The sequence below is a fragment of the Mercenaria mercenaria genome, chromosome 3, assembly GCF_021730395.1.
Source record: "Mercenaria mercenaria strain notata chromosome 3, MADL_Memer_1, whole genome shotgun sequence".
Lineage (NCBI taxonomy): Eukaryota > Metazoa > Mollusca > Bivalvia > Venerida > Veneridae > Mercenaria > Mercenaria mercenaria.
In genome coordinates, this window is record NC_069363.1 from 81,036,414 (window position 1) to 81,063,604 (window position 27,191).

General features: G+C 32.2%; 1 protein-coding gene and 1 long non-coding RNA gene across 4 annotated transcripts; one reads left to right on the forward strand and one right to left on the reverse strand.

Annotated features, from left to right (window-relative positions):
• Window positions 1-1,681: 1,681 nt before the first annotated feature.
• On the forward strand, window positions 1,682-25,327 carry LOC123523397 (coiled-coil domain-containing protein 1-like). Of its 3 annotated transcripts, none has more exons than XM_045301081.2 (4): window positions 1,682-1,807; window positions 22,071-22,509; window positions 22,840-22,908; window positions 23,096-25,327. In XM_045301081.2, exons 2-4 carry the CDS (start codon window positions 22,105-22,107, stop codon window positions 23,468-23,470), a joined length of 849 nt encoding a protein of 282 aa, XP_045157016.2. In that variant the 5' UTR covers window positions 1,682-1,807; window positions 22,071-22,104; the 3' UTR covers window positions 23,471-25,327. The 3 variants fall into 3 exon arrangements, with proteins under 3 accessions (XP_045157016.2, XP_053395017.1, XP_045157015.2); XM_053539042.1 differs by lacking the exon at window positions 1,682-1,807 and adding an exon at window positions 17,302-17,355; XM_045301080.2 differs by lacking the exon at window positions 1,682-1,807 and adding an exon at window positions 18,025-18,171.
• LOC128555735 (uncharacterized) lies at window positions 10,744-13,815 on the reverse strand. The gene is made up of 3 exons (XR_008370311.1): window positions 13,725-13,815; window positions 12,539-12,655; window positions 10,744-12,021 (listed from the first exon to the last, which is right to left on the reverse strand). It is a non-coding gene; the product is annotated as an uncharacterized LOC128555735 (long non-coding RNA).
• Window positions 25,328-27,191: the final 1,864 nt, after the last annotated feature.

The following is a 27,191-nucleotide window of genomic DNA, read 5'->3' on the forward strand; positions in this document are numbered from 1 at the left end:
GTCTACACTGAGCTAGGAAAATCGATTCAAGCATTCATTTATTTATCAAATAAATAAAGATAAATATAGGTATATAAAGATTTTAAAAGAAATGCATAGTAAATAATTTTATGTAACTGATTTTCCTTTTGTAAACATAAACAATCATGACCGCCGATCTGTGTTGACTTTTTCAAAACTTGAACGTTTAGGTTTATACATAAATACATACTCAGCAATTTTTGTAATTCCTGTTTTTTATCTTTGCCAGATTTTGACAATGACATATGAATTAAAATTGTACGCAATATTTAATGATTATTTTCTTATAATAAAAAGTATAAGAAGTATCATTTATGCGTAACAATTGTAAAAAAGTAACCCTTAAATCGAAAGTCACCAATCCCAAATGGCAGCAGTACTCTTTACCATTGTCGAATTCAAGAAATTCTAATTACTGTATACTGACTTACCTTCTCCGTTTAGATGAAACATCCGTCATCATTTTCAATATCAACGTGTAATTTTATATCACGTATCTGACGTCACTAATGACACCACATTTTATAACATGGCGTCAAAATATACATTAGCGTTGATTTGTTTTAGAATTCACTCAGCCTACAAACAAAATACGTACGATTTTTCAATCTAAATGAATACACAATGAAAAGATGATTAGTTTTACATCGAGAAATATGTAGTTTTCTTTCGTGGATTTATATAGCGCCGCTAAGCAAATCTTATTAATTTTCTAATGCACACTTTTGGAACAGAATCTGCAACAATCAGCAAGCATAAAGTTGCACTCATTTTGTAACTTTTTAGTTTTAGGTTACCTTATGTCAACTGTCACGGTTCAATGAATTTGCACCCGATTGTTTTACTTAATTTAACTGATAATTGAACATGTTGAATGGTGTGTCCAAGATTTCTTTAAATATGTCCATATTTTGGAGTTAGAAATAATAAAGTGTAGAGTAAGAACAATTGTTGAATCTATATATATCATACTGCATCATCATTCACATATTTCATGTGATATAGCGCTTTTCTTCATTACTCATCTCGACATTTTACAATGTAAAAACCCAGCAGATAACTATTATAATGATATCTTATAGATGATATATCGGTCATTTGTAAATAAGGTTCATGTAGTAACATAATTTCCTATAACCATGCCTAGATTTGTTTACCAGTTTATATAATTAGTACATTTACAGTAAGAAGATGTATAGGCATCATTCACTTAGTTGGAAAGTCAAACTATACCAAATATTTCAATCCAATTACACATGACCTGGTGATTTTTTTTTTCATAACGATCGAAACTATTCCGCAGAACTGAAGTCAACAAATTCCAGGTTCCAGGTATAAATGGTCAAACCTGAAATGTTTTTGAGGTCATTTTGAAATATGCTAAAAAGCAAAAAGTCTGTGACCTGTTCTTATATTTTTAGTTTTACTTTGATCTAGTTTTACTGAAAATTTGGTGTTTTTGTATTGTCTGTCTAGATCCCATCTAAACATCCATTAGCTACACTGGCTTGTATATTTTTTGTTTTATGTATACATGCATAAAACTATTTATGCATGTGATTTCATTCAATAAGTGTATTCAGTCTGAATCACAAAATATTTAGTTGAAGATAGTTACCAATATCTTTTTCAATATGTTTTCATATAGCATGACGACGGTAGGTTATAAATGACATAAAGATTACGACGTTTGTTAAACATTATCTAATCGTGTGCATTTTCGAAAAATCAAGTTATACCGAATTGACATCAGTTTTGCATTTAGGATAATAGCTCTTACTTGCAGGTAAAATTTTAGACGAATATTATTTTAACATTTAATTTTCGTAAAGTAAACTTGCTATGGCGATTATCTATACTTTCTTTACGATGTTGAGAGAGACGTTTAAACTACTAGTACTTGTGAATGTCAATTTAGAACGTGTGCCATATTGTTTTGTCTTCCTGTTCAATGTTAATTCGAAAGTTGATATTATTGTTATTTTCTAATTTCATATTAATTTACTTCAGTATAATAAAATTTTGCACACGAATCTGTCTGAATGAGTAAACTTTTCTCCTCCTACAAAATTAGACTCAAACATGTAGAATAATAATAAGTATACTAATAGTATAACAATTATAACTGTATCTACTTTAGATTTCGGTTTGTAACATAACAAATGCATTGATATTTATCTGTTATTTTCTTCTTTGATCATTCTCATACGGCGGAATATTCTGTAAAACCCCTCATTATTTTAGCTACAAAATTGACAGGAAGTGAAACAATGTCTGCGGAGCATTTATAATTCTTTCAGAAATTTGAAAATATTTTAACCCTTCTAAGCATTTGCTTAAAATAGTATTGTTTAATACCTGCTGAGGTGTTTCAAAATGTTTGAAATTTGAATGAGTAAGATAGATAACTTAACATTCTTTATGTCGACCACCGATAAAATACTTAGTATACCATACCAAAGATTTCGATATAATAACGTGAGGTACTTTAAGATAAAGTTAAATAAATGAAAGATAATGTTTTATGTAAATATATGGAAATTCCCAACTATGAAAACAAACAGGATGATAAACTTAACAATTTTAAACAACTATATATGCCAAATTCATGTTTTAGAATGCTTATCTGTGGAAGCAGCGGTTCAGGTAAAACAAATGTATTTATTCACATGCTTTAGAAGCCTCCAATTTATTATGACAAAATTTACCTATATGCTTAAAATTTAAAGCAAGAGAATTATCAAGCTTCAAATAATTCAGTAATTGACTTGGATGACATCGAAAATGATGGTACTCAAAAAGTGGTTAATTTTGATGAGTATGTTTGTAAAGTCAATCAAAACAATATTACTAAGTCGACATAAAGAATGTTAAGTTACCTATCTTACCCATTCAAATTAAAAAACTCCAAAAGGTATAAGACTTAATTGTTCTCATTATATTTTTTTTGAATGTTCTAGTTAAAATGAAAATGATATAGTAGCAAGAGAACAAAATATTGATAAAGAAAAATACAAAGAAGCAACAAAAAAGCAATAAGACTTTCTTTATTTAGATAAGCCAAGAACATTAATTGCTAGAAATTTTTATTGTAAGTTGTAAATTAACTTACTTTATTGCATTTAATTATATAAATGGAAATATGTAATAATACTAAAAGTTAATATCTGATGACTGTCTCTAGAACTAAATTTGATATTAACAAGTGGATATGCTGCCAGAAAAAAATTAAAGTCTGTTAAAAGAGAATTGGAGTCTTATCTCCACAGATACAAAGAATTTGACAATAAAATGTACAAGTCGTTAGACATCGGTGGTTATGAAATAATTAATCTCGGAAACCCCGATAAACTCAGTGATGTTGTTTCAAGTCGGTTTGTGTTTTCAAAAATTCAAAATTTAGTTAATGACTACAACCTCGAAGACATAAAAGGTAATAAACAGACACTTGAAGCAGAAGTAAAGACTATTGAAGAATTAACAAAAAAAATAAAAACCAATGAAAAAGTAATAGTTCAGTTACAAGGCACAATTGAAAAGAAATGAAAGCTCTGTCTGATGCAATGGAAGAACTAGAAAAGAAATCTGATTTGAAGATAAGCAGCTATCACAAAGAGTAACGGTTAAAGTTGAATTAAAACGGGAAATACCTTTCTTTATTATGCCAATCAATGCTACACCCCAACACCCACCCCAATGAACAATATATGCGGAATTTACCATTGGACCAGGAAGTTATGTCAGATTCTATCTAGTCAATTAATATAATGGGAATATTTAATAATATACATGAAAAAGTAAATAAAATAAAAAGATAAACAAAAAGAAAACCTCCTTTGTATTTAACAGCTACAACAGAAGATACCGCTGGAGAAAATAGGTAATAAAGTAAAATTCTGTATTTGTCAATAAACACCAAATCACTTATCATAAAAGCCTTATATTTCTCCATATTGTTAGGAATAACATTAATTTTCTTTTCAAATTTCCATATTTGTTGCATTATAAAATGACTGTCATAACCTCTTAAATTGTGAAAAACAACAGGAATTTTCTTTGTTAGTCTGAAATTAATATTACATTTTGAATGTGCATTACCCCTAAATTTTCCTGAAATATGAGAATGACCTCTTACTCTTACTTCTCGTGTTTTGTTGGTTTTTTTCTCCACAAATATGGCAAGATGTTTGTTTTTCAAATAAAGTCTCATCTTCAACAGACATGATTAATTCTTCATTAAATTGTTCTTTAATTATTTTCTTACAACACTTTTCTTCTTTTAGTACTTCCTGGAAAAATTGATAAACTGCATAAGGACCTCTATAAACGTGAGCTGGTTTAGTATATTTATCATCATAAAAACAAACAACTTTGTAGCCGTAACCACAATCAGTATGTTTTGATATTGCTCAGTAAATGAACCATTAGATGATGGTAAAGCAGTTAATATTTTCTTATTTATACATTCAAAGTCAGTATAAATTACATTAATTGTTTCTGATAAATTTTAAAAGGTACCTTACTTCCAACATTTGGCATTCTTACAGCTTGAACACCATTTCATATAATATTCTAACAATTTGGAATATGTTTATTTGATACTCTTTCTGGAGAAAAACATTGTGAGCATGATTTACAGAAATGCTTCTATTTTGGTGTTTTGTTAAACATTAATCTATTAAATCATTTAATCCAAACATATGGTTTATTTTATCTTCATTACTCAATAACATATCACAATGTTATTCATAATGAAATTTTGAAACATACAATGGAAAAAATGTTATTAATTTCATAACCAAATATATTAAATGAAATATTATTCTGAATTTTCTTCATGGTATTTGATTTCATGTTACAGGAAATTTAACCCCAGTATAGTTAAGTTTTTCTATGTTTTTTTTTGTTTTTTTTGAAACTTTTTGACTCAATTTCTCTCGCAGGCAATGTATATAAATTTCTAAGCAAAACTAAATCAAAATATCTAAAATTATATCGTTTTCCATCAATTTTTGATATTCCACATTAATTTTTACTCGATTTCTACCTTTGAAGCACATTTTGATTAACCTTGAATTTATTCCAAGGTCTTTGGATACTGCACAAGTGTTTCTATATGATTTTTCATTTGTTGTTCCACACTCTGTTGCAATAGTAACATTTTAGAATTGTTTCGTAACATTTTTTATCTGTTTGTGACAATCACATTATCCTGTTTGAAGTTTCTTGTTCTGGTATTAAACAACCACAACCCCATTCAAATAGTTCTTTATTTAAAGCGACTAACGCACACATCGTGGTGTGAGAATTTATAAAATCAAACTTTTACCTATATTGACCTTTATGTGGCATATTTAATGTTCTAACAATGTATTTTTCATCGAAATCTGTCCCAAATTGTTGTTTTCCTAATAAATCAAAAATAAAAACATTCGTCTACCATAACTGATAAGGGTTTTCCGGTTTATAATTAAACGGAATCCCCGGCCTTCAGCAGCGAGCACCTTGAAAACATCAGGTGACATTGAGAACATGATAATCAATAGAGCGTGCAAGTATAGGTATCGCGTAGTGTAATGGCGTTTTAAAAATGTAACTAAATTAAACAATAATATAAAATGAAGTAAGCACACTATTATCCTTAGTATTGACCTTGCATTTATGAATATTCCATATTGTTGCGTAAATTATTGCTTGATAGCGATGTAGCGATATAACTATAACATATAAATAGAAAATATTAAACAGGCTACTGTCTTTTGATATCAATGTTATCAGGTCGAGGTTGATATGGGCTGGAAGGGGTGAGAGAACCAAGCCCATTCCGCCCATATCTGCCGAGCATTTATCAAAAGACAGTTGTATGTTATTCTATTTATCATGAAACTCATACAACCTACCTATATTACTCCAGTCCCTAGGGGTGTTTCGTGTGCAAAAAAGGTCCAGAGCTGATTTATACATCAATGTATAGGGGAATATCTCAACTTTCAGAAAATCTTGGGTGCATTTGCCGCATCATGGTACGTTTTTAGAAATCCAAGATGGCCGCCAAGATGGCCGCCAAAATTTTAGAAATACACTAATTTTCACTTTTGGGTCCTTATCTTATAGAAATACGAATGGATTTTTATTTTGATGTTCTAAAACAATAGAGAACACATTTTGCCACTGATTTAAACCCATTTTTGTCAGTTCTTGAGATATATATCGGAAAAAATATTGAAAATATCGTGAAATTTTCACAAAAATAGCCAAAAAATAGATATGGTTGTAAATTTTCATTTGTCTTATTTAAAGGTTCGATGATAGTGACCAATTTTAGTGATTTGTTAAATTCGACAACATTTTTCATTACCTTGATACCATTTGTCCTGTATAATGACACCTCATTGTTAGCCTATGGCTAAAATAAGTGGGTGGGGTAAATTGAAGTTTTGCTAGGAATACATTTATTGAAATGTATGAATTTTCAATGATGTTTTTTGTTTCCTCAGTAATATAAAAACGATGTTTACGATGTTTTTATTGTTACTTACAAATGTGGAGTAAAAATACTATATTAGTTGTGGTCGTTGCCATGGTTACAGCAGTTAAATAACGAAAGTACAGTTAGAACTGTTCAGGTGAGTTTGGTTTCATGAGAAAGTTAAGAATACTTTATATACTATTGTCTAAATGACAAAAGATCGAAAAACTTTAAGATTCATTGTAGCGATACCGCGAAAGCTCATTTATAAGTGTATAGGCACTCGAACAAAAAAAATTTGGACACTTATATATTTACTACCCCCATAGATAGCATTTTGCTAAAATGATATGTATAATGTCATATCTGCCATATTAAATTATATAAACTATAGTGTCGCATAAATAGTTTTGGGGTATATGTTTTATATGTCTTTTCAGTAGAAGTACATAATGCAAATGTTATTATGTTTGAAAAAGTATACCCTAAAACATTACTTCTATATTTTCATACCAGCATTGTAAGAATAATTATAAAAACTGCCATAATATTAAGAGTCCGGGGTAAATATCGCTTATAATTTAGTAATAAAATCGATTTGAATGATTTTTGAGACGCAAACAAGTTCAGAAATTCTATTTTCAATTTACTGCATTTATTGGGCGTTTAAAACATCTGTTGTGCATATAAACTTCAACACATGATCACATAATCATGATGTATTACACAAATTTTTTAGCAATATATACGTACTACCATGTCCATGACTATCATGTACAATACAATATCAGTTTTGTACATCATAACATTACATATTTAAAATACTAACATTATTCACAGGCTTGCATGAATACTACGACTGATACATTGCTACAAAAGTTCATTGCACTGTAGTAAGTTCTTACAAAACCAAAAAATGTTCCTGAAGAAAATTCGTGGTTGCGGGTTACAGTTTTATACAGGTAAAAGTTTTGTATAGTGACAATGTCATACATTCAGCATATTTCACATGAATTCTAATTCATTCACAAATTACACATTGTCACAAATTGACATACGGGCCTTATTTTATCTGTAGTGTAAATGCAGGTATTGCATCATCTTTTTGTAAATTTTTGAGTTATTGAGGTAAATGTCAGATTTCACGCATAAAATACCTCTCATGTTTTTCTGTATTTCATAACTTAAATTTCCATGTAAATTTCATTAAATTCTGTTCAGTAATAAGAAAGTTGATATTTTATAAACTTCAGTAATTCGTGTTTTTATCCCCAAAACCACTATAATGGGCCTCAAATTGTCAATTTAAATTCGCGCCAAAGTAGTTAGATTCCCCGGCTATATCGTGAATCCCGTGAAAATGACAATAGTCGGAGTCCACGGCTTAGCCGTGAATCCCATGAAATTTAGTATTTGGCGGGACATTATCCTTTAAATAGACTGGACTAGATATGCCTTGCGCACACCACCTTACGACTTTATAGACGAATCTATGTCTGAATTATTTTCTTGCTAGAAATTTATGCTCGATCGAGGTAAGAAATTTATTTGTTAGATTTTTGTATGATTTTTGCATTACGATTTTTATTTGGTAAATTTTTGTTCATTCTACAGAATTCTGTAACATTTACTTTTCGGCATGTGATTTTAGCTAGTTTCGGTATGTTAGGATAATTTATTAAATTTTTCAGACTTTTGTAAATTATTTCGAAAGAGGAGTCTAAACGTTTCGTTTATATAAGATGTAAAATTTGTACTGAAATTTGTATCGTGATAATTGTAAAGCACTGTTTCAAAAACTTATGTCAAACATTTCGTTGTTATGGAACGCCATCACTGCACTGTATTGTTATGTATAACTCTATATGGCAAGTCTAGTACCATGTATATATTATTGTAATTTGTAATTGTGTGCCAGTCTATAGCACATCTAATAAATGTCCGTTGTAGTGTATGGCATTAGATATTATATGGATGCCAACTATCATATAACGTTTGATTTACATTGAATTTTGTTAATTTGTAGTTGTAAATAATGGCTGCAGTTTATCATGTCCGTATCTATAATGTTTCATCATATACTTTTCATATCTTTTTCATACTTTAACTTTAGTCTTTTAAGTAAGTAATTAATTTTGGTAATAATGGAAGTAATAAGTGACGTATTTTAATCATGTGACGTTTGAACTTAGTAGCACATATATTTTGTATAAGTAGCACGTATTATTTATGGGAGCCTACGGAGGTATGGTGTACCCAAAGGAGCAGTTTTATGCCCTGATTTATTTGTTTTGCTATGGTGCTTACCATATGTTATATATTTTAGCTTCTTCCGCCAGACGATTTTTCCTGGTGATGTCATAACCCGGAAGTACAATGCCCGAGGTTCACTTGTCTTCACTCGCCTGGATGTGATATTCCCAGCGCAGAGCTTTCGTCCCATGGTTGTGCCGTAAACCGCAAAGACGATGATTTTTGTTATCCTCTGAAGTCAGCTCAGGGATGCAATCACCTACCACCATAGGGAGCCAACACGGAATCAACGTATTCACGGTTTAAAGGGACTGAATTTAGAAATCTGTTTTGTTTGTGCTACTTAAAGTTCACAATTACATTAAAGACCTGTGTCACGTCAGATTAGAATGGAAGTATAAGAACTTTTGTATCTAGAGATACTGAACTTTCTTTTTTTTTTTTCTTATAATCAGTTTTTTTTTTTTTTTTGTTTTTGTTATTTTTTTTCATATCATCTATTCATTGTAAATAATCATCTTTTGTAAATAAATTTGTAAATATTGTAAAGGGTGTTGATTTGTTCTGATGGTTACTGTCGCCGGTACGGCCTTTTCTGTCACACACATGTATTAAGAAATTAAACACACAACATATCTGTATTATTTAGCCACCAGTAACATATATAATATAGAACCTTACGTATTTGTTTAACAAAGTTGCAATGGTATAAGGTTGTCACAATCAGTTGAGAATATAAACCTATCACACCGTCATATTGGTATGTTAAATGTACATAATTGTGAACAAATATAAGAGAAATTCAACTTTGGTGCTTCTCAGAAATCATTTAAAGGTTTTATTACTGAAATTTAAGCGAAATTTACCCCGTCCTCTGTAATATTAAGGCCGTTTTTATAATTATTCTTACAATGTTGGTATGAAAGTATAGAAGTTATGTTTTTATGGTATACTTTTTCAAACAACATCTGCATTATATATTTCTACTGAAAAGACATATAAAACATATACCCCAAAACTATTTATGCGGCACTATATTTTATATAATTTAATATGGCAGCTATGACATTATATACATATCATTTCAGCAAAATGCTATCTAAGGGTGTAATAAATATCACATAAATGTCCATAAACTTTCAACATACATTTAAATGTTATCCGAAATTTTGTTTGTCCGAGTGCCTATACACTTATAAATGAGCTTTCGCGGTATCGCTACAATGAATCTTAAAGTTTTTCGATCTTTTGTCATTTAGACAATAGTATATAAAGTATTCTTGACTTTCTCATGAAACCAAACTCACCTGGACAGTTCTAATAGTAGTTTCGTTATTTTACTGCTGTAACCATGGCAACGACCACAACTGACCAATTATTTTTAACGAAATATAGTATTTTTATCTCCGCATTTGTAAGTAACAATAATACATCGTAAACATCGTTTTTATATTACTGAGGAAACAAAAAAAAAACCATCATTAAAAATTCATACATTTCAATAAATGTATTCCTAGCAAGACTTCAATTTTCCCCACCCACTTATTTTAGCCATAGGCTAACAATGAGGTGTCATTATACAAGACAAATGGTATCAAGGTAATGAAAAATGTTGTCGAATTTAACAAATCACTAAAATTGGTCACTATCATCGAATCTTTAAATAAGACAAATGAAAATTTACAACCATATCCATTTTTTTGGCTATTTTTGTGAAAATTTCACAATATTTTCAATATTTGTGTCAGGACATGAGATTTTTGGCCCAAATGCGATTTTGGTCGAAAATGGGGTTTTCAGCTAATCTGACAGATTGTCATGTTCAAAGTAAAAATTTGCAATTTGACAGCAGAAATCAGCCATTATTATGGAGAAATTACCGCTTTTCGGACACCATATTTTCGTCTAACTGAATCAAAATAGAGGTAGAATATCTTAATGCAAACTCCTTCTTAAAATAATATGAAAAGAAAATACATAACGAAATATCAAACGCAACATGCAGTTTATTAAATTTATTTTGTTCTGTTTCTTTCTTTCATATTAGCACAAATTATTTTCCCCTAAAAATCGTTTCCATGGCAAAACAGTTGTTAAATCCAATTTTAATAGTTCCTTGATAAATCCAGCCAAATTTAACATTTAGAAAGTGTAGTTAATATACCGTCAACATTTTCTAGTGTACAGTGTTTAAAGATAACAGTTTTTTAGCAAAAAATCTTATGGCTTTCTTTTGTAGAAAAAAGATCGAGTTAGATAGCATGACAAAACTAGGACATTAACTTTGTTGTTAGAACACTTAACTCATTGGCATATTTCTTTGTTACTGTTAGACAGAAAATCATGCAAAAAGAAATAATTATTAGAAATGTTATAAACTGATTTTGCTCAAGGTTGTAGTACAGATGCCATACTGATCAGTGACTCGTTACCATGGCAACAATGATGTATTTTCTTACCAAAAGTACCATTTCTATCAAGTTCTTGAAATAACTGAATATGTTAAAGTGTTTTTCAAAATACTATTTACATCGAAAGCTGTTTACTTCATATTCAAAAGTAAGAAAACCTCATTTCATGTAAACTGATGTGACACAGGTTGGGATATACATAATTTTCTGATACACACAACACAGTTACAACTCTTGCTAGTTCAAGGCAGATTCATATGATAACATAATGTTTTGTTGATGCAGTTATTACTTAGAAAAGAATATGACCTTACATTAATTTTTTGACAAATAGAACATATAAACATGAAAGATGTTTTACAATAATCTATAGTCAGATTAATGTTTAATACCATGGCAACAAGGCACTATTTTCTTATAAAAATAAAAATAGCATTTATTGTCAAATTTCCTGAAACTGTATGATTATTTAAATAAAAAAGAGCACTTAAGATACTTTATGCATAGAGAAGTTAAAAAATAGTCTGTATTGCTTAAACAATTAAAACAGAACTTTTTACTATAACCACTTCACTGCTGTTCTGGCAACACACCATACTTTTACCAAACATTTCTCACAGTTGAACTGTGACAGTTCAGTTAGTTTTACTTTTTTCTTGACTCCCATTTGTAGTTTGAATCAGCTTGATGAACTTTTGCAGAAAACATGGCCTTATTTTGTGCACTTCTGTGACAGTTGCACTTTATTCCATTGGCATACTTTCAACTTGATGCTCAGCAAATATGTTAGGTCCTTGGGTTTCATTTCCATTCACAAATTCATAAAGAATTTTATTATTCTGGAAATTCTTTCATCCTTCAGCCATTCTGCAGTAGTAACTGTAAGTAGAAAGTTACAGAATAGAATACTGTGAAGCATTTATTTTTAAATGAAAGTGTCTTTTTGTGTAATCTACATAAAAGCATTAATAAGTATCCATCCACCAATCAATCTTATAATTTTCAAGAATACAAAAGCTAGCTTAAGCTTCTCACATACTTGACATACACTTAAAAGAATCAATTAATTCAGAATAACTAAATGAATACTCAAATACTACAACAGTTTCTTGGGAAAAATACATGTATGATAATATTCAATCATTATGCATAGTTCTCCACTCTCTTAATATGCTTATATGTTTGTTGAATGAATCTATTAGTAATGATTTCTTTCCAAATGTTATTAATACAATCAGGTCATTTATGTTTATGATATTATTAAATGTATTTAACTTACTTGTACATATTTTAAGAGGAATTTATTTTTTGTATATATTTTTAAGATGTATTTATCTTTTTAACAATAGAAAAACTGCAAAAATGAAGAAAATTATAAACCTACAAACTCTTCCAACATGTGGTATGTAGACATGACTTGAGAATTCCTTTTTTTGTTTAAGGTCATAGCAACATCATGCCAATATGCCAGATGCTCCTCAGTAGTTGATCAATAGTTGATCTGTAAAATTAAAAACACTTCTAAAAAAGCTGAAATGTGAGATAAAGATGGCCTAGCTAGTTACATCAGTACACAGAACACAAAGATTTACATTAAGAGTGTATATGTTTCAACCAGAAGCATGACTTTCTTAACAAAATGTCTTTAAAGTTTAAAAATATATTCATTTAATTTGTACAAGTTCTTTTAACTTGTAAAGAACATTATGTAGTTAGTGAGGAATCCAACAATCATGGTCAAGTGAACTGAATGCACATGAAAAGCTATTGAGCATCTGTTTTATACAAAATAAAAACAAACCACCATTCTTTGTACTTTTATAATTAAAGTGAGTATGACATGAATAAGAAATAATGTATTTAAACTGACAAAAGATGTGATACAATTTTTACTGTAAGTCACTACATAAATATGGATAAGGCTGTGACTTCTTGCATACTGATACACTGATCAGAAATAAGAGTGTAAACAGTTGTGGAAAAAAGTTAGCTTCCTGACACCCCCCCCCGACCCACCACCCCCCTTATTTGGAGGATATCTGAGGGGGGTAATTTACAGTTAAAAAAAACGAGGGAGGGGGGAAGAGGGGGGGGGGTTAGTTTATGTAGTGTGGAAGCAGTTTCCAAGATGGGGACGGGTGTATTTCATATGACAATGAGAGGGAAAGAGACGAAATGTATTTGGTGGAAGTTGGAGAAGGGGGGTAAAATGTTTCCGGGAGGGGGGGGGGGCGGGGTAAAATGTTTCCGAGACGGGGGGGGGGGGGGTAATTTTCTTTTTTGAAAAACTGCGGGAGTTCTGGCTGACGCTGATTTTATTTTCTGATTATTTCCCATTACCATCAGAGGTCCGTAACAGCATATAAACTGTTCTACAAAGGACTGACCTACCACGAATGATACATTTGCCTCTAAACGTCTCTGAGCTGAATATCTTTAGCCAAAAGTAAAATTAGAACCCAATTGACAATTCTGGGATATTTTGAAGGAAAAAAACACGGACAAAACGGTCGATATGGATCTAATTAATATTTTAAAACTCTACATATTGTGTAAATATTACTACTTACCTGTAAATCGCGCAATACCATTCATTATCCCTTTTAAATTAATCGTCAAATTACGATTTAAAAGTTTCCTTTCTCACGACCTTTCATGGTTGATACAAAGGGCGATAAATTGTCAGTTATTTGATAATGAAACGAAATGGCAAAACACGGAAATGTTACAATATATGCTTGATAAATGACGATTGTCTCTTAATTCGTTTATTGTCCCAATAATATAGTGTTAATTGATAAAATGCATTAATTGACGCGAAAACGTGTTGAACTCCACACATTTTTGTGACGTAACTTAATCGGGTTTTTCTCGAATGACGTAACGCCGCATTTGGGCCAAAATTCTCATGGCGCGACACATTTTTTTCCGATATATATCTCAAGAACTGACAAAAATGGGTTTGAATCAGTGGCAAAATGTGTTCCCTATTGTTTTAAAACATCAGAATAAAAATCCATTCGTATTTCTATAAGATAAGGGCCCAAAAGTGAAAATTAGTGTATTTCTAAAATTTTGGCGGCCATCTTGGTGGCCATCTTGGATTTCTAAAAACGTACCATGATGCAGCAAATGCACCCAAGATTTTCTGAAAGTTGAGATATTCCCCTACACAATGATGTATAAAATAGCTCTGGACCTTTTTTGCACACGAAACACCCCTAGGGACTGGACAACATATGTCCTTATTTTTTATTTCATAAATATTGACTTTGAAGCAGAATTATTAATAAATTCATATCTTACGGATTTGAACATTCATCCGCCCCTGAATAATTTGAACGGAACAATACGGCAGCCATACTGATTTCAACTCCGACAATGTTTATTGACTTTCTCATATTCTTATAAAAATATAATACCAATGAAATAAACTCTTATCTGTGTACAAATCATCCTCTTGAATAAATCAAAACATGCTTTTTTCCACTTTATTAAACATTTGACTCAGACAACTGCATGTCCAAAGCCCTTAAAATTTCACTTCCAGTTCCAGACTCGGTAAGAGATACTTTAAACTTTGAGTTTAATCACTAAATTTACACTGGTCCAAGAAATAATAACAACACAAACATTTTTGCTACTAATTAATAAACAGGGCCGTAGGAACAGGGTGGGGGCGGCAATAATTTGACCGATTATGGTAATTCTTTCAGCATTCTTTTGACAGCGAGTCAATTTTAGCTGATTTTCATAATGTGTGCCCCCGCCCCAATCTGAAAATGCTTCCTACGGTCCTGATAAAAATGGATGCCTTAATTATAGGCATAAATCAAGAACAAGTAAATTGTCAAGTGTATTGTAAACCTTTCCTGTCACGATGAACGTTCCACAGTGACATTATTAAGTGATGTTGTCTGTGTGATAAATATGGAGACAACCATCTCTATAAGGAGTTGAGTTGAGATTACAGAATTTAAAAAAAAAAGTCATGCAACATCAAAACTGGATTCTGTAGTAAAATTCGATGTGGAAGGAAACTGATGTAAAAATTAGTCCATCAATATGGGAGGTGCATAATTTTGATATCAGTTCAATGACCTGATATCAAAACAAAATATCAGGGAAGTGATATCAGACGCTTTGCAATTTGCGTAGTAGTTGTATGATAAACTACTCTATAATGTAACTTATATCGCATCTGCAAGTAGCTGCGCGGACAAATCGTTAACCTGCCAATCTCGGTGTAGAAAAAATGCCACACTTAACTGATTAAACTATTAAACTTTATGGTCAATCACTTGAAAGAAATACACGTGGAGTCTAGTTAACCGTTGTGGAACAAAATGAATAAAAATATGTAAAATTTTCTCAGATAAAAAGGAAAATGCACATGTCAACAACGATTCAAGAAAATCAATACTACAAATAACAGATAGAATTTGTAAAATTTGTTATGTAAATATTGTAAGAATTAGTTTTAAAGCAATATCGATAACATAAAATTACAATAAAACTTTTAAAGAAAGTGGTCTGAGATGATTTTGAACTCGTGGTAACATGCATGGGAGTCAGACACCTTACCACCACGTCATCGTGTCATTGTTTTTTTTTTTTTGATATACGTTATTTCAGTAATACCTGTATAGATATTTTAAGGATAGTTTGTTTGTTTGTTTTTGGGTTTAACGCCGTTTTTCAACAGTATTTCAGTCATGTAACGGCGGGCAGTTAACCTAACCAGTATTCCTGGATTCTGTACCAGTACAAACCTGTTCTCCGCAAGTAACTGCCAACTTCCCCACATGAATCAGAGGTGGAGGACTAATGATTTCAGACACAATGTCGTTTATCAAATAGTCACGGAGAACATACGCTCCGCCCGAGGATCGAACTCGCGACCCCGAGATCCGTAGACCAACGCTCTTACCTACTGAGCTAAGCGGGCGGGCTATTTTAAGGATAGAAATTTTGCGTAAGCTAACGAAAATCCCCGAAATCATTGGCGAAGATTAATGAGTGCCAGGCCAATACTTGCAGACAATACGTTTACGATACAGTCAGTGATTTCTTGTTGATCGAGCGGTTACGGTATTCGTAGAATAATTTTTCGTAGGGAGTTCGATTCCCAGACCTGTTAAAATTTTGTTTTCAAAACAGTATTTTTTTTTTCTTCAACACGAATCAACAAAAACAAAACGAGTTAGTTAATCTAGTTTTAACTTGTTCACTAACTTACACATATATCACTACTGACACGTAATTATGTTATACATATACACTCCACCTCTGATATGGTCCTATATTTTTCAAGTTTTCCTGTGATATTTTATCCTATACGGGTATGTTTTAATAATTTTACAAGCTTACATTTCAATTTAATAAAAGCATTGCCCGGTCATGATTTCAGTATCGACTTAGTTAAAGATACTACCGATTTTATACTAAAATAGGAAACAAAAGAATAAATTCGAAACCAGGGAAAAACAATTTTTCACAAAGTATGTAATGCAACAAAATGTCGGTCGAATGCAAGGTTCGAACCGTCAAAACTATCGCTATAAAATGGATACGTATCCATCCACTCAACCTACGTACAGCGCCGTCAAGCCATCTATTAATATCTAGTGTATATCTTCATTTTTAACGAGAGTGCTACTTATTGTTGTTGTTGTTGTTTTTTAATCAAAAACGAGCACAATAGGTGCGATACCTATAATACTTATTGCTCATATTATTAGTATTTTTTCAGTTTTCTGTGATATTTAACCTATACGGTAAGTTTTAAGACTTTACAAGCTTACATTTCAATTTAATAAAAGCATGCCGTCATGTTTTCAGTATCGATTAGTTAAAATACTACGATTTTATACTAAATAAGAAACAAAGAGTAAATTCGAAACCAAGTGAAAACAATTTTCACAAAGTATGTAATGCAAACGAAAGTCGCTCGAATGCAGGTTCGAACCCGTCAAAACTATCGCTATAAAATGGATACGTATCTATCATACTCACACCTTAGTACACGCCCGTAACCATCTATTGATATCTACCGACCATACATTTTAAGAGAGAGCTATTACTGTTGTTGTTGTTGTTTTTAATCAAAAACGACACAATAGTGTGCGATACCTATAGATACTTATCTGCTCTATTATTAGATATTTTTCAAGTTTTCCTGTGATATTTTAACCTATACGGGTAAGTTTTAATAATTTTACAAGCTTACATTTCAATTTAATAAAAGCATTGCCCGGTCATGATTTCAGTATCGACTTAGTTAAAGATACTACCGATTTTATACTAAAATAAGAAACAAAAGAGTAAATTCGAAACCAGGGAAAAACAATTTTTCACAAAGTATGTAATGCAACGAAATGTCGGTCGAATGCAAGGTTCGAACCCGTCAAAACTATCGCTATAAAATGGATACGTATCCATCCACTCAACCTACGTACAGCGCCGTCAAGCCATCTATTGATATCTAGCGTATATCTTCATTTTTAACGAGAGTGCTACTTATTGTTGTTGTTGTTGTTGTTTTTTAATCAAAAACGACACAATAGTGTGCGATACCTATAGATACTTATCCGCTCTATTAAAATAAACGCGTGCAAAGCGTATGAGCCGCGCCATGAGAAAACCAACATAGTGGCTTTGCGGCCAGCATGAATCCAGACTAGCCATCCGCGCAGTCTGGTCAGGATCCATGCTGTTCGCTTTCAAAGCCTATTGTAATTAGAGAAACTATTAGCGGAGAGCTTATATCCTGCAGGCTGATCTGGATCGATGCTGGTCGCAAAGCGAATATGTTGGTTTTCTCATGGCGCGGCTCGTTTACTGCCCACGTGATAAAAGTGTCATACAATACTTTCGCGTCTCATTCTATATTTATATAAATGTTCTCGTAAAACTGGAAATTAGAAACTTCTCAACCATTTAGTTTCATGTATATATATGAAATAGTGGTGTCATTATGACTTTCGGTGATATTTAAATAAAAATAAAATTCACAAGGTGAGGTTTAGTCGCTTTAAAAGATAATGATCTATAACATTTTCTAATTAATCAGTTACATTTGCTTTAACTTCATCGCTTGATATTTGTTCAAGTTGAGATTTAATTTATGTTTCTATGTTTTCGTATCTTTATAATGATATAATTTTTTATCTGGATTTGTTATTTCAGCTAAAGTACAAGCCAATTTTACTGTAATCATAGAGTCAGAACCTTTGTTCTTTCAGCAAACTTTGTTTTTGAGTCAAGTCTGTATATTATTCTTAAAGAAAAAAATATTTAAAACAAAATGCACACTAAGCTTTATCACTGTATCCGTTTAGCTTAAACTCCTTCATATGCATTGAACAGTCTTTTTTCTTTATGCATTTCTAAAAGTGCTGTAAAAATTTGGATATTTTTAAATCCAGCTAATTACCTACATAAACTGATTGGGGATTTCCTTTAAACTATAATTAGATAGTTTACATTCGTCGCTTTATCATGTTGTAAGGAATGCGGAAATCAATATTTAAACAGGTATAGCACAAAATCGGCTTGCCTAATAAACTTTGCTTTATCTAGTCAGTGTCAAGATATCACTTTTGTGGGAACTTATGAAATCCCATATTTTATCAAAATTTTGCATTGAAACCGTTGCCATTATATTGGAAATGTTTGAACTTAGAGAATGAGTGGTCAAATCATGTTTTTATCCAGAAAAAAAAAGTGATTGCTATTTTTTCACTTTTACAGCACTTCAGCTGGAAATTTTGAAAACATTTTTTTTTCCGAATTTTTCACTGAATCCGTTATCATTGTATTGGAAATGTTCTAACTAAGAAAATAAGTGGTAATATCAAAGATTTTTATCCAGAGACAAAAAAAAAGTTATCGCATTTTTTCAATTTTATCCACAAATTAAATTGCACTTGCAAACGTCATATATGACATCAAGTCTGCACGCTGTTTTTCTTTCCAACGATTTTCCCCAATTATCTGAGCAGATAGTATAAATAGAATATTAGATTACTGTCTGAAAAAAAATTAGACTCGTCTACTAACAAATATAAAGCTCAGCAGAGCCTCGCCTAATGTTTTTTCTTCAACTTGCCTTTTAAATTTAAATTTATCAGACAGTAACCTAATATTCTCTGTCCATCATACAATGTATTGTGCTAAATACCGAACATTGTATACATTTATTTCTCTTTCTATGTTATTTTAGATTTTGTCTTTTACCGTGTTCAAAACCACGGGTTTTTCACTTTAGCAGAGGCTGTAAAGCAATGGTTTTTAGTTTGTAGAAACCTATGATTTTTCACTTTGTCAAAACCTGCGGGTTTTTTTATACTTGATAAGTTTTTTTTTAAAATTTAGCCAGTAGAGGTCCGTTGAGATAAAGGGGGGCGGTCATTAGAGGTTAAAAACTTCAAAACTATCATATGCTATACTACTGAAGTGTAATAAAAAATACAAGAAATTTTCAGTGCAACCAAATTCTTCAGGAAAAGAAATAAACACCCTCCGAGTTGGTAATTTACAGGATGGATTAGTTGGTGATCAAGATCTTCCAGGATAGCCAATGCCTATCCCGGAGCACGTTTTCTACGTTGGTTTATGTTCGTCCTTTCGCAGAAAGCGAGAATGAAAATTTGAACATTGGCATGAACAGTTGCATTCTCAGCTTGTCACATAATCTTATGTACTCAATCATTATGCGAACGCAAACTTCCGAAATAAATCTAGCTCAAATATTTTTCTTCATATATTACAAGTTGCAGTCGGTTTACTTACATTTAACGGTAAGAAGTAAAGAACTGATAGACTTATTACATGATTATATACTGAAGTAGCCTACGAGTTCGAACCCTTCAGAACAAGATATCTAAAGATAGCAACAGTAGATTTTTAATCATTGTCTCTATATTCCAAGCAATTTCTGAAAGGTCGCCGTTCATTACTGTGATTTCGAGCTGGCAAGAGTTTCCGTGACAGAACTGTTATGCACGTTCTTCAGCAATGTTGTAAATTATTGGTTTCAAGCCCATGATCATTAAAAAACTGTCTCAGAACTTTCAAGAGTTAATCAAAATACCAGGCAATGGCAAATATTTCATCATCTGGTGATCCAGTCGTGATACCCATCATGAAAAGTTTTCCCCTTCCCGCAAATTGTTTGCCTCACACTGGGCTTAAATGGCCGACTTATTCGGCTAAAATGACATTTACCATGGAAACCCTGTGCTTTACCAAACAAACTAGTTTATTGGTCGAATACTCATTGTTCAGTAACCGCAATATGACCTAAATTGTGTCTGTGTGACTCTAACATTTTTTAATCAAACAAATATAAACATCAAATAGTGTTCAATAAAGTTTTCTTTTGGGATCCTATGAAAAATATTAATCTAAATTGACAGGGCTATATCAAAAATTAAAAAAAACATGTATCGTGAACAAAGGGTAAGAATTAAAGGAAGGGAGAGGCTTATTTTCAAGAGTACTAATTATTACAGTAAATTAAGTGCGGATGTTTAAAACTCATTGTACTGTTAAACGCAATATGAATGTAGGACCAACCCATCAGTATATGTGACTGTTAAAAAGCACAAATAAAAGGTACAACAGTAATAGTATTAGAATATCATGATATTCGTATATTTAAATGGATATGAAACTAATATATTCAACAAAAGAAACCTCTGTTGAAAAAAAGTAGGTGGGGTAAGATGTATTTTGATAATATAGCATTTTCGTGTTTATTTACTGCAATATTATTATACTAGCAAAGATATTAAAGGATTAAAACAAAGATAACAATATTAAATGTTTCTATGTAAACTGGCCGCCATTTCGATGACGTCATAGACCGGTTCAGTCGCGAAACTCGGACAGATGAAACGTGACCTTAAGACAATGCGTAACAGTTTGTTGTATACCGCCATTAATCTTTTTTCCGATCGCACCGGATTCTCGATCTGCATACGCTAAAATGTTTTTTACTCACATTCACACTTACTTCATACGAAACAGTCCGTCTACTTCGCAAACATTTCGTATATTTTGCGTACGAAATATCTTTTGAACTTCGTACGCAAAAGTTCTGTGAAACAGGCCCCGGTCAGAATGAATGTCGTTAAAAATTCACATTTATTTCTGAATTCTAAAGTGGTCAAAGACAGGTCACAAGGTCAAAGCACAATTAACTTTGATAACACCGTAGTTCTTACATTTTCTATCTAAAATACAAAACAAAAATGTATGAAACTTGGTCATAATGTTTGTCATAATAAACTCTAGGTCACGATGTTGATAATTTGTCAATTTTGGTAAAACAAATAAGCCAAAAGGCTAATATATGTTATCACTCTAGATTCCATATTTTCTTTTTTCCTGATCTTTATAAAGCTTAGTCAGAATGTTTGCCTGACTGGATCAAATCATACTGAAACCTTGTAATCACTCCATATGGCACATGTTCTACTAGTATCTAATATACATAACACCTGGTCGGAAATATTTATCTTCATGAAATCTAAATCAGGTTCCAAATGTTGTTAAATTTGGACAAAAACTAAGTCACTAGGTTAAATGCAAGAAAACCTTTATTTTGATATTTCAATGGTCGGGTTTGCTATTGTTAAGCACTGACGCCATATCGATTTCTGGCAGCCATAACATTTAGTATATTTATTCAGTAAATTGTTTTGTTATGTTCCAGTATATACTCTCATCATTTATGTGTTGGAATGAATATCATGCTTACCAGAGTTATTTTTTAAAACTTTTCGCTTTGTTTATGGTGATAATGGTTCGAATAGTGCTCTGTGATTCAATTTGTCATTAACTCTGTACAATAAAAGTGTCACAGCAACAGCTTTTAAATTATTTGTATTTAATTAATGTTTTTGTCATAGTTTTTCAGACATATGAAGAAAGAGAACCATATCGATGGCATCAGTAGCCAGTCCCACAGTTGATAAGGAAAATGAACAAAACTACATACGGCTAAATCTGTTGGTTGTAAAGCTTTCAAGTTTTGTACTAAAGGCCAGATTTGATCATACTGTTCCGCCAGCACAACTCCATCACCAGTTGAACAAATTCATCGGCACAATTAACTACGGCAAGAATAAGAAAATCATAAACCAAAAGCAATATGATCTACTGTTTCCACAGAATGCTCCTCCAACTTCTGACAAATTCGATATAACTTTGCTAGTATATTTGTTGAAGCATATTTGTGGGCTTGATGGAAAATGTAAATGGTGGAAAGAAAAGGACAACAGCAAGATACCAGATACTGTTGTAGAAGAAATTGCAGATATTGTTAGAATTCGAAATATACGAAATGAGGTATGTTACTTTCAAATAGTTTCATGGTACATTTTGATTTTGTTGAAATTTCAACAATTAAAACATACTTTTGTACAATTATGTCTATTTTCAGAGCTGTACGTTCAATAACTTCAAAGATGTTGTCCAAAAAGTCAAAGGCTGCGCTAGAAGTTTTGTTAAGTGTAGTATCTGTAGGATAATCTGTTTATTTCCATTTTGTCGGCAAATCGCTTGTTCTTTTTTGTTCTGTTTAAGGACTTCATGTACGATGTCTAATTGTTTGTATATTCTACGTTACATCATAAGTAATTGATACTTTTAATGACTTGTGTTTTTGTTCATTTTCAGATTCAACATTTACAAAAAGCATCCATTGATCAAAAAGATTTTGAAGAAAAATGGGACATAAACGAAAAGGTATTTAACAATTACTACCACCATGTTTGAAAATTCCTATATAAAAATTGTCTAAATCTTCATTCGAAACATATCTATAATATTACACTTCTTCGATCAAATAATGTTAATGTTTGATATACCTGTTAAAGCCTATTTATTAGATCCTTTACTCATAAACGAAATAATTTTCATAATGTTATAATAGGCGATGTTGCGACTAGGTGCGATTTGCAATCTGCCAGGTTTGATGAGCGAAATAGACACAGTGAAGAATCAGCCATTCGAAACCGTGAAGGAGAAGGTTATAGTTATCATGCAGTCGCATGGATTAGAAGACGACTTTGGAGATTTTGATGACTACGAGGATAGATACGATGACGTTTATGGTGACTATGATGACTATGAAGATGACAGATACGATGACTTGGGCAATGATTACGATGATTATGATGATCACGCAAATGAATGTGATATTTACGGTGACGAAGATGACCATTATGACAAGTATGAGGATCTCGGAGATTGGGATTATGATCATGATAATCAGTATGACGGAAATGATTACTATGATGAGTGGTAGGATAGTAAAAAGACGACCGGGACTTACCTCAGATTAGACTGATGTTCCCTGTGATGTGTTAAATTATATTCATAGCTAACATTTCTTTTAAGGTGTTGAAGTTCCATTATTTCTCAAAATAAAATAAAAAAACATAGTGCATAGAATTAATGTCCGATCGTGTGTACATGATTGTTTCAGAAGTCCTGTTCAAACTGCGCAACAATAGTTTGACTACCCACTATTTAACAATTCTGGTAGTTTCATACAGACTTGTGTTTATTTTTATTTTGCCGAGCCGATTTCCGTCAAGTACCGATTGCCTTCGTGACGCGGACGTTAATTTATGCAAATGAAAAGTGCGTACCCAATATTGATGACTTAGTAAACACTCGTAAACAGAAGAAAATGTCGTCAGTAAGTTGCATCATGATAGTTAACAACATGCCGCATAAGGGTTTGACTTATCATCAGTAGTTATAATAAAAATACTCACTCTAAAAGTCAACTTCCGCGGTGGCCGAGAGAGCTAAGGCGCTATAAGGCTGACACTGTTTTTGTCAGTGCTGCGGGTTCGCTCTCAGCTGTAGATATTCTTTTTTTTTTTAATTTTTAAATCATTTTCATATTCTTTTAACGATATAATCTCAAGAATAAAAAATCATAAAAAAAAAAAAGAAAAAGAAAATAAAAGATTGTCCTCAGCAGGGAGCGAACCCGCGGCCCTGACTAAAACAGAGTTTTCTAAACCAGCGCCTTAGATCTCTCGGCCACTGCGGCAGTTGACTTTTATAGTGAGTATTTTTATTATAACCACTGATGATATCGTCTGTGTCCAGGCTCTGTTGGTAAATTTCTGTGCGCAACATCAAGCTCGGATCTATTCTCGTATTCCTTGGACAAGCAATTTGTGTTGAAACGCTCGTAGTAAATTGTTTTTCGGGTTTTTTTGGTGTGTGCAGAGCTTCCATCTTGAATTTTTTTTGCGAATGACGTCATTCAATTATGCGATCTTCCGAGTTATTACGAACTGTCATCGGGAAGTCCCGCCGATTAAATATGTAAACACTGGCAGTATTTTGTCATCCACACAGAATACTAAACGGCGTTTTGCGGCGATTATTTTGCGAAGGATAAAGTGTCAACATAGACCAAATATATGCTGTTTCTGTACCATTTAGGGAGCTCTACAATCTGACAATGTTTCGTGGTCTTCTTTCTAAGGAAAATAATGCTATTTCAGAGTAAACATGGGACTTTAAATAACTACAAAATGATGCAATGAGAGGTCTTCAAACATCTGATAAAAGTAACAAATTTGACTTCAAAACGTAATCCTTTTCTGTTTCATTGTATCTCAACAGACTCGTACCTTAAAGTGTTGTATTTTATATAGCAGAACCATATCTTAATAAATAGTATCTAAACAATACGAAGAGGTTATACGCTTGTGGAATATTTTCACAAGGGTACGTGTCGCCCGACGAATCATTACACGCGGCATATAACCTTTGTAGTGTTAACATATATAAAACATTGTCCTGATATATTTTATTTCGATTCTAATATGTCTTTTATGTTGACAAATAAATGAAATATAGAAGCATTTTCATGGCGCATGTATGGCGCCAAATATTAAAGGTCGGCATGACGATAACGTGCAACTGTGTTTCAATAGTATTAGACATCTAGTGAATTATTTTGGACGCCTAACAATCGGTTCAGAGAGTGTAAATTAAGTATAACACCATTCTGCTATATAATTTTAATTTTGAAACGTCTTTAAGATAAAATAGTCGACTACCTGTGGTAGCACTTATTCTCGGCGCCTGTACAATACTAGGTTAAATAATTATACGTTCATTAAACATAGATTCAGGCAATGATTTTCTTTTAGATCAGCCTCCACTGGTGACTATTCAAGACCTCCAAAATTCTTATTCAGAAGACAGATTCCCCATATTTAGATAAAATATGTGTATCGATAATATATATGATCTTTTTTGTCGATGTGCTGCGACATCTAACTCATTCATTAGTTAGAGGTTAATACTTGATTGCCCTGAGGGTCGTACGGCCCGAAGGTCATTAAAAACTTCTTTGGGCAGTTAATCCCTAATCGCACTGAGCAATCAAAATTAATGTTATAGATACCTATGTCTTACTAGCAGGTGTGTTTAAAGACCAGTTTTCTGTAAGGACCAAAAAAAGTTGAAAACTTATAGTCACAAATGTCTCTTAAACTGATTTTTTATTGAAGAGCACGCAAAATTATGAAAAAAGACGGTTGCCATGGAAACTTCCTTAATTAAAAAAAATCAGGGGGTGTGCCTTTTTTGTTATCTGGAAAATAATAGAAAGCGTCCTTTATTTATGTACTTGTAAGTTTTAAACAAGGTTTCATACCAAACTAGTATTTCAAAATAATTATTTGATTCTTGTATAATCTAGATTTGCAAATGCAAGGAAAATGATATTTATGGAGCAAAGCATACGTTTATATTGCAGGGGCGTCGGAAGTGGGGCCGAAGAGGCGGCGGTCGCGGCCCCAATAATTTGCCCGAAAACGATTTTTTGTAAATTCACAACTTGGAGTCGCAGATCCGCGGACCCAATATTTTGTATAGTATACTAAATTTTGTTTCGTGTTAAACAATTGGACGTTAAAACATGTGGACGCATTGGTCGAAAGGGCTAAGACGCTTTCCTACGGAGGTGAAGGCCCCTGGTGCGAATCCTGGCTACACCCATTGCGGTGTGTCCTTGGGCAAGGCACTTTATCACGATTGCCTCGGTCGACCCAGCTGTAAATGGCAAATCGCTGGGGGTGAGGTATAATTGGTTTTAACTGTTCTTAATTTAGGGTCGCAGAAAAGCTCTATAGAGCTTATGTTAATTATTCCACCAAGCGACGGTAAATAAAACTTACCTTACCTTAATACACGCTGTCCAGATTAGTGTGTTACCGTGGTGACGGTGACACGATCGGGGGTGTTAATTGGAGTCATAAACACGTGTCCGTGATTGGACTTCATTACGCATGAACAAATCAACATGTTTTTAATTGGCATGTCTTTAGTTAATGGTACGTTTAAGATCTAAGGTATTAACTGATAAAATTCAGATAAATGATTATCATGTTTTTATTTAATGAAAGAGGTAAGTGTTAAGATTTATCACACCGCTAAGATGTAAGGAATTAATTACATCAATTGATTTTACTAAAAAAAATAATATTTCAAACAAAATAAGAAATGAAGTTTAACTTATGTCATATGACTTTACATATTCACAAAGAGGCAACAGACAGTATTGATCTCGATGCGGTGGCAAATAAGTTTGTGAACAGCAACGACTCACGTCTTTGCATTTTTGGAAAAGTGTAATAAGTCAATTACACTTAGCTGATTTGAGAATAATTGGGCTTTACACAGATCTCAGTAGTAAAGTATATTTGTTTGTATAGAGGGAAGATGACATTTTAAAACGGAACATAAGTTGTAGTTTGTCATTCAGACACATTTTGTAGATTTGGGCCAAAGTTCATGATTTGGGGTATTTTTCCTTTTTTTATTACCTCCCCTTGATGCTCTTCATTGAGGAAAGTTCAAAAGAGCTTAATCTAAGTTGAATTCCTGGATTTACCTGAAATCAGTTTTGTACTCATATTTTGCAAGATTTTAGTGTATAAACACAAAGACAGTCAGAGTTTTTATGCTAAATTTGCATGAGATATCTCTTC

Coding starts and splice junctions, on each gene's coding strand:
- LOC123523397 (XM_045301081.2), top strand. CDS start 22,105: ATGGCATCAGTAGCCAGTCCCACAGTTGATAAGGAAAATGAACAAAAC. Junction 22,510..22,839: donor TTCGAAATATACGAAATGAG/GTATGTTACTTT, acceptor GTTCATTTTCAG/ATTCAACATTTACAAAAAGC. Junction 22,909..23,095: donor AATGGGACATAAACGAAAAG/GTATTTAACAAT, acceptor ATGTTATAATAG/GCGATGTTGCGACTAGGTGC.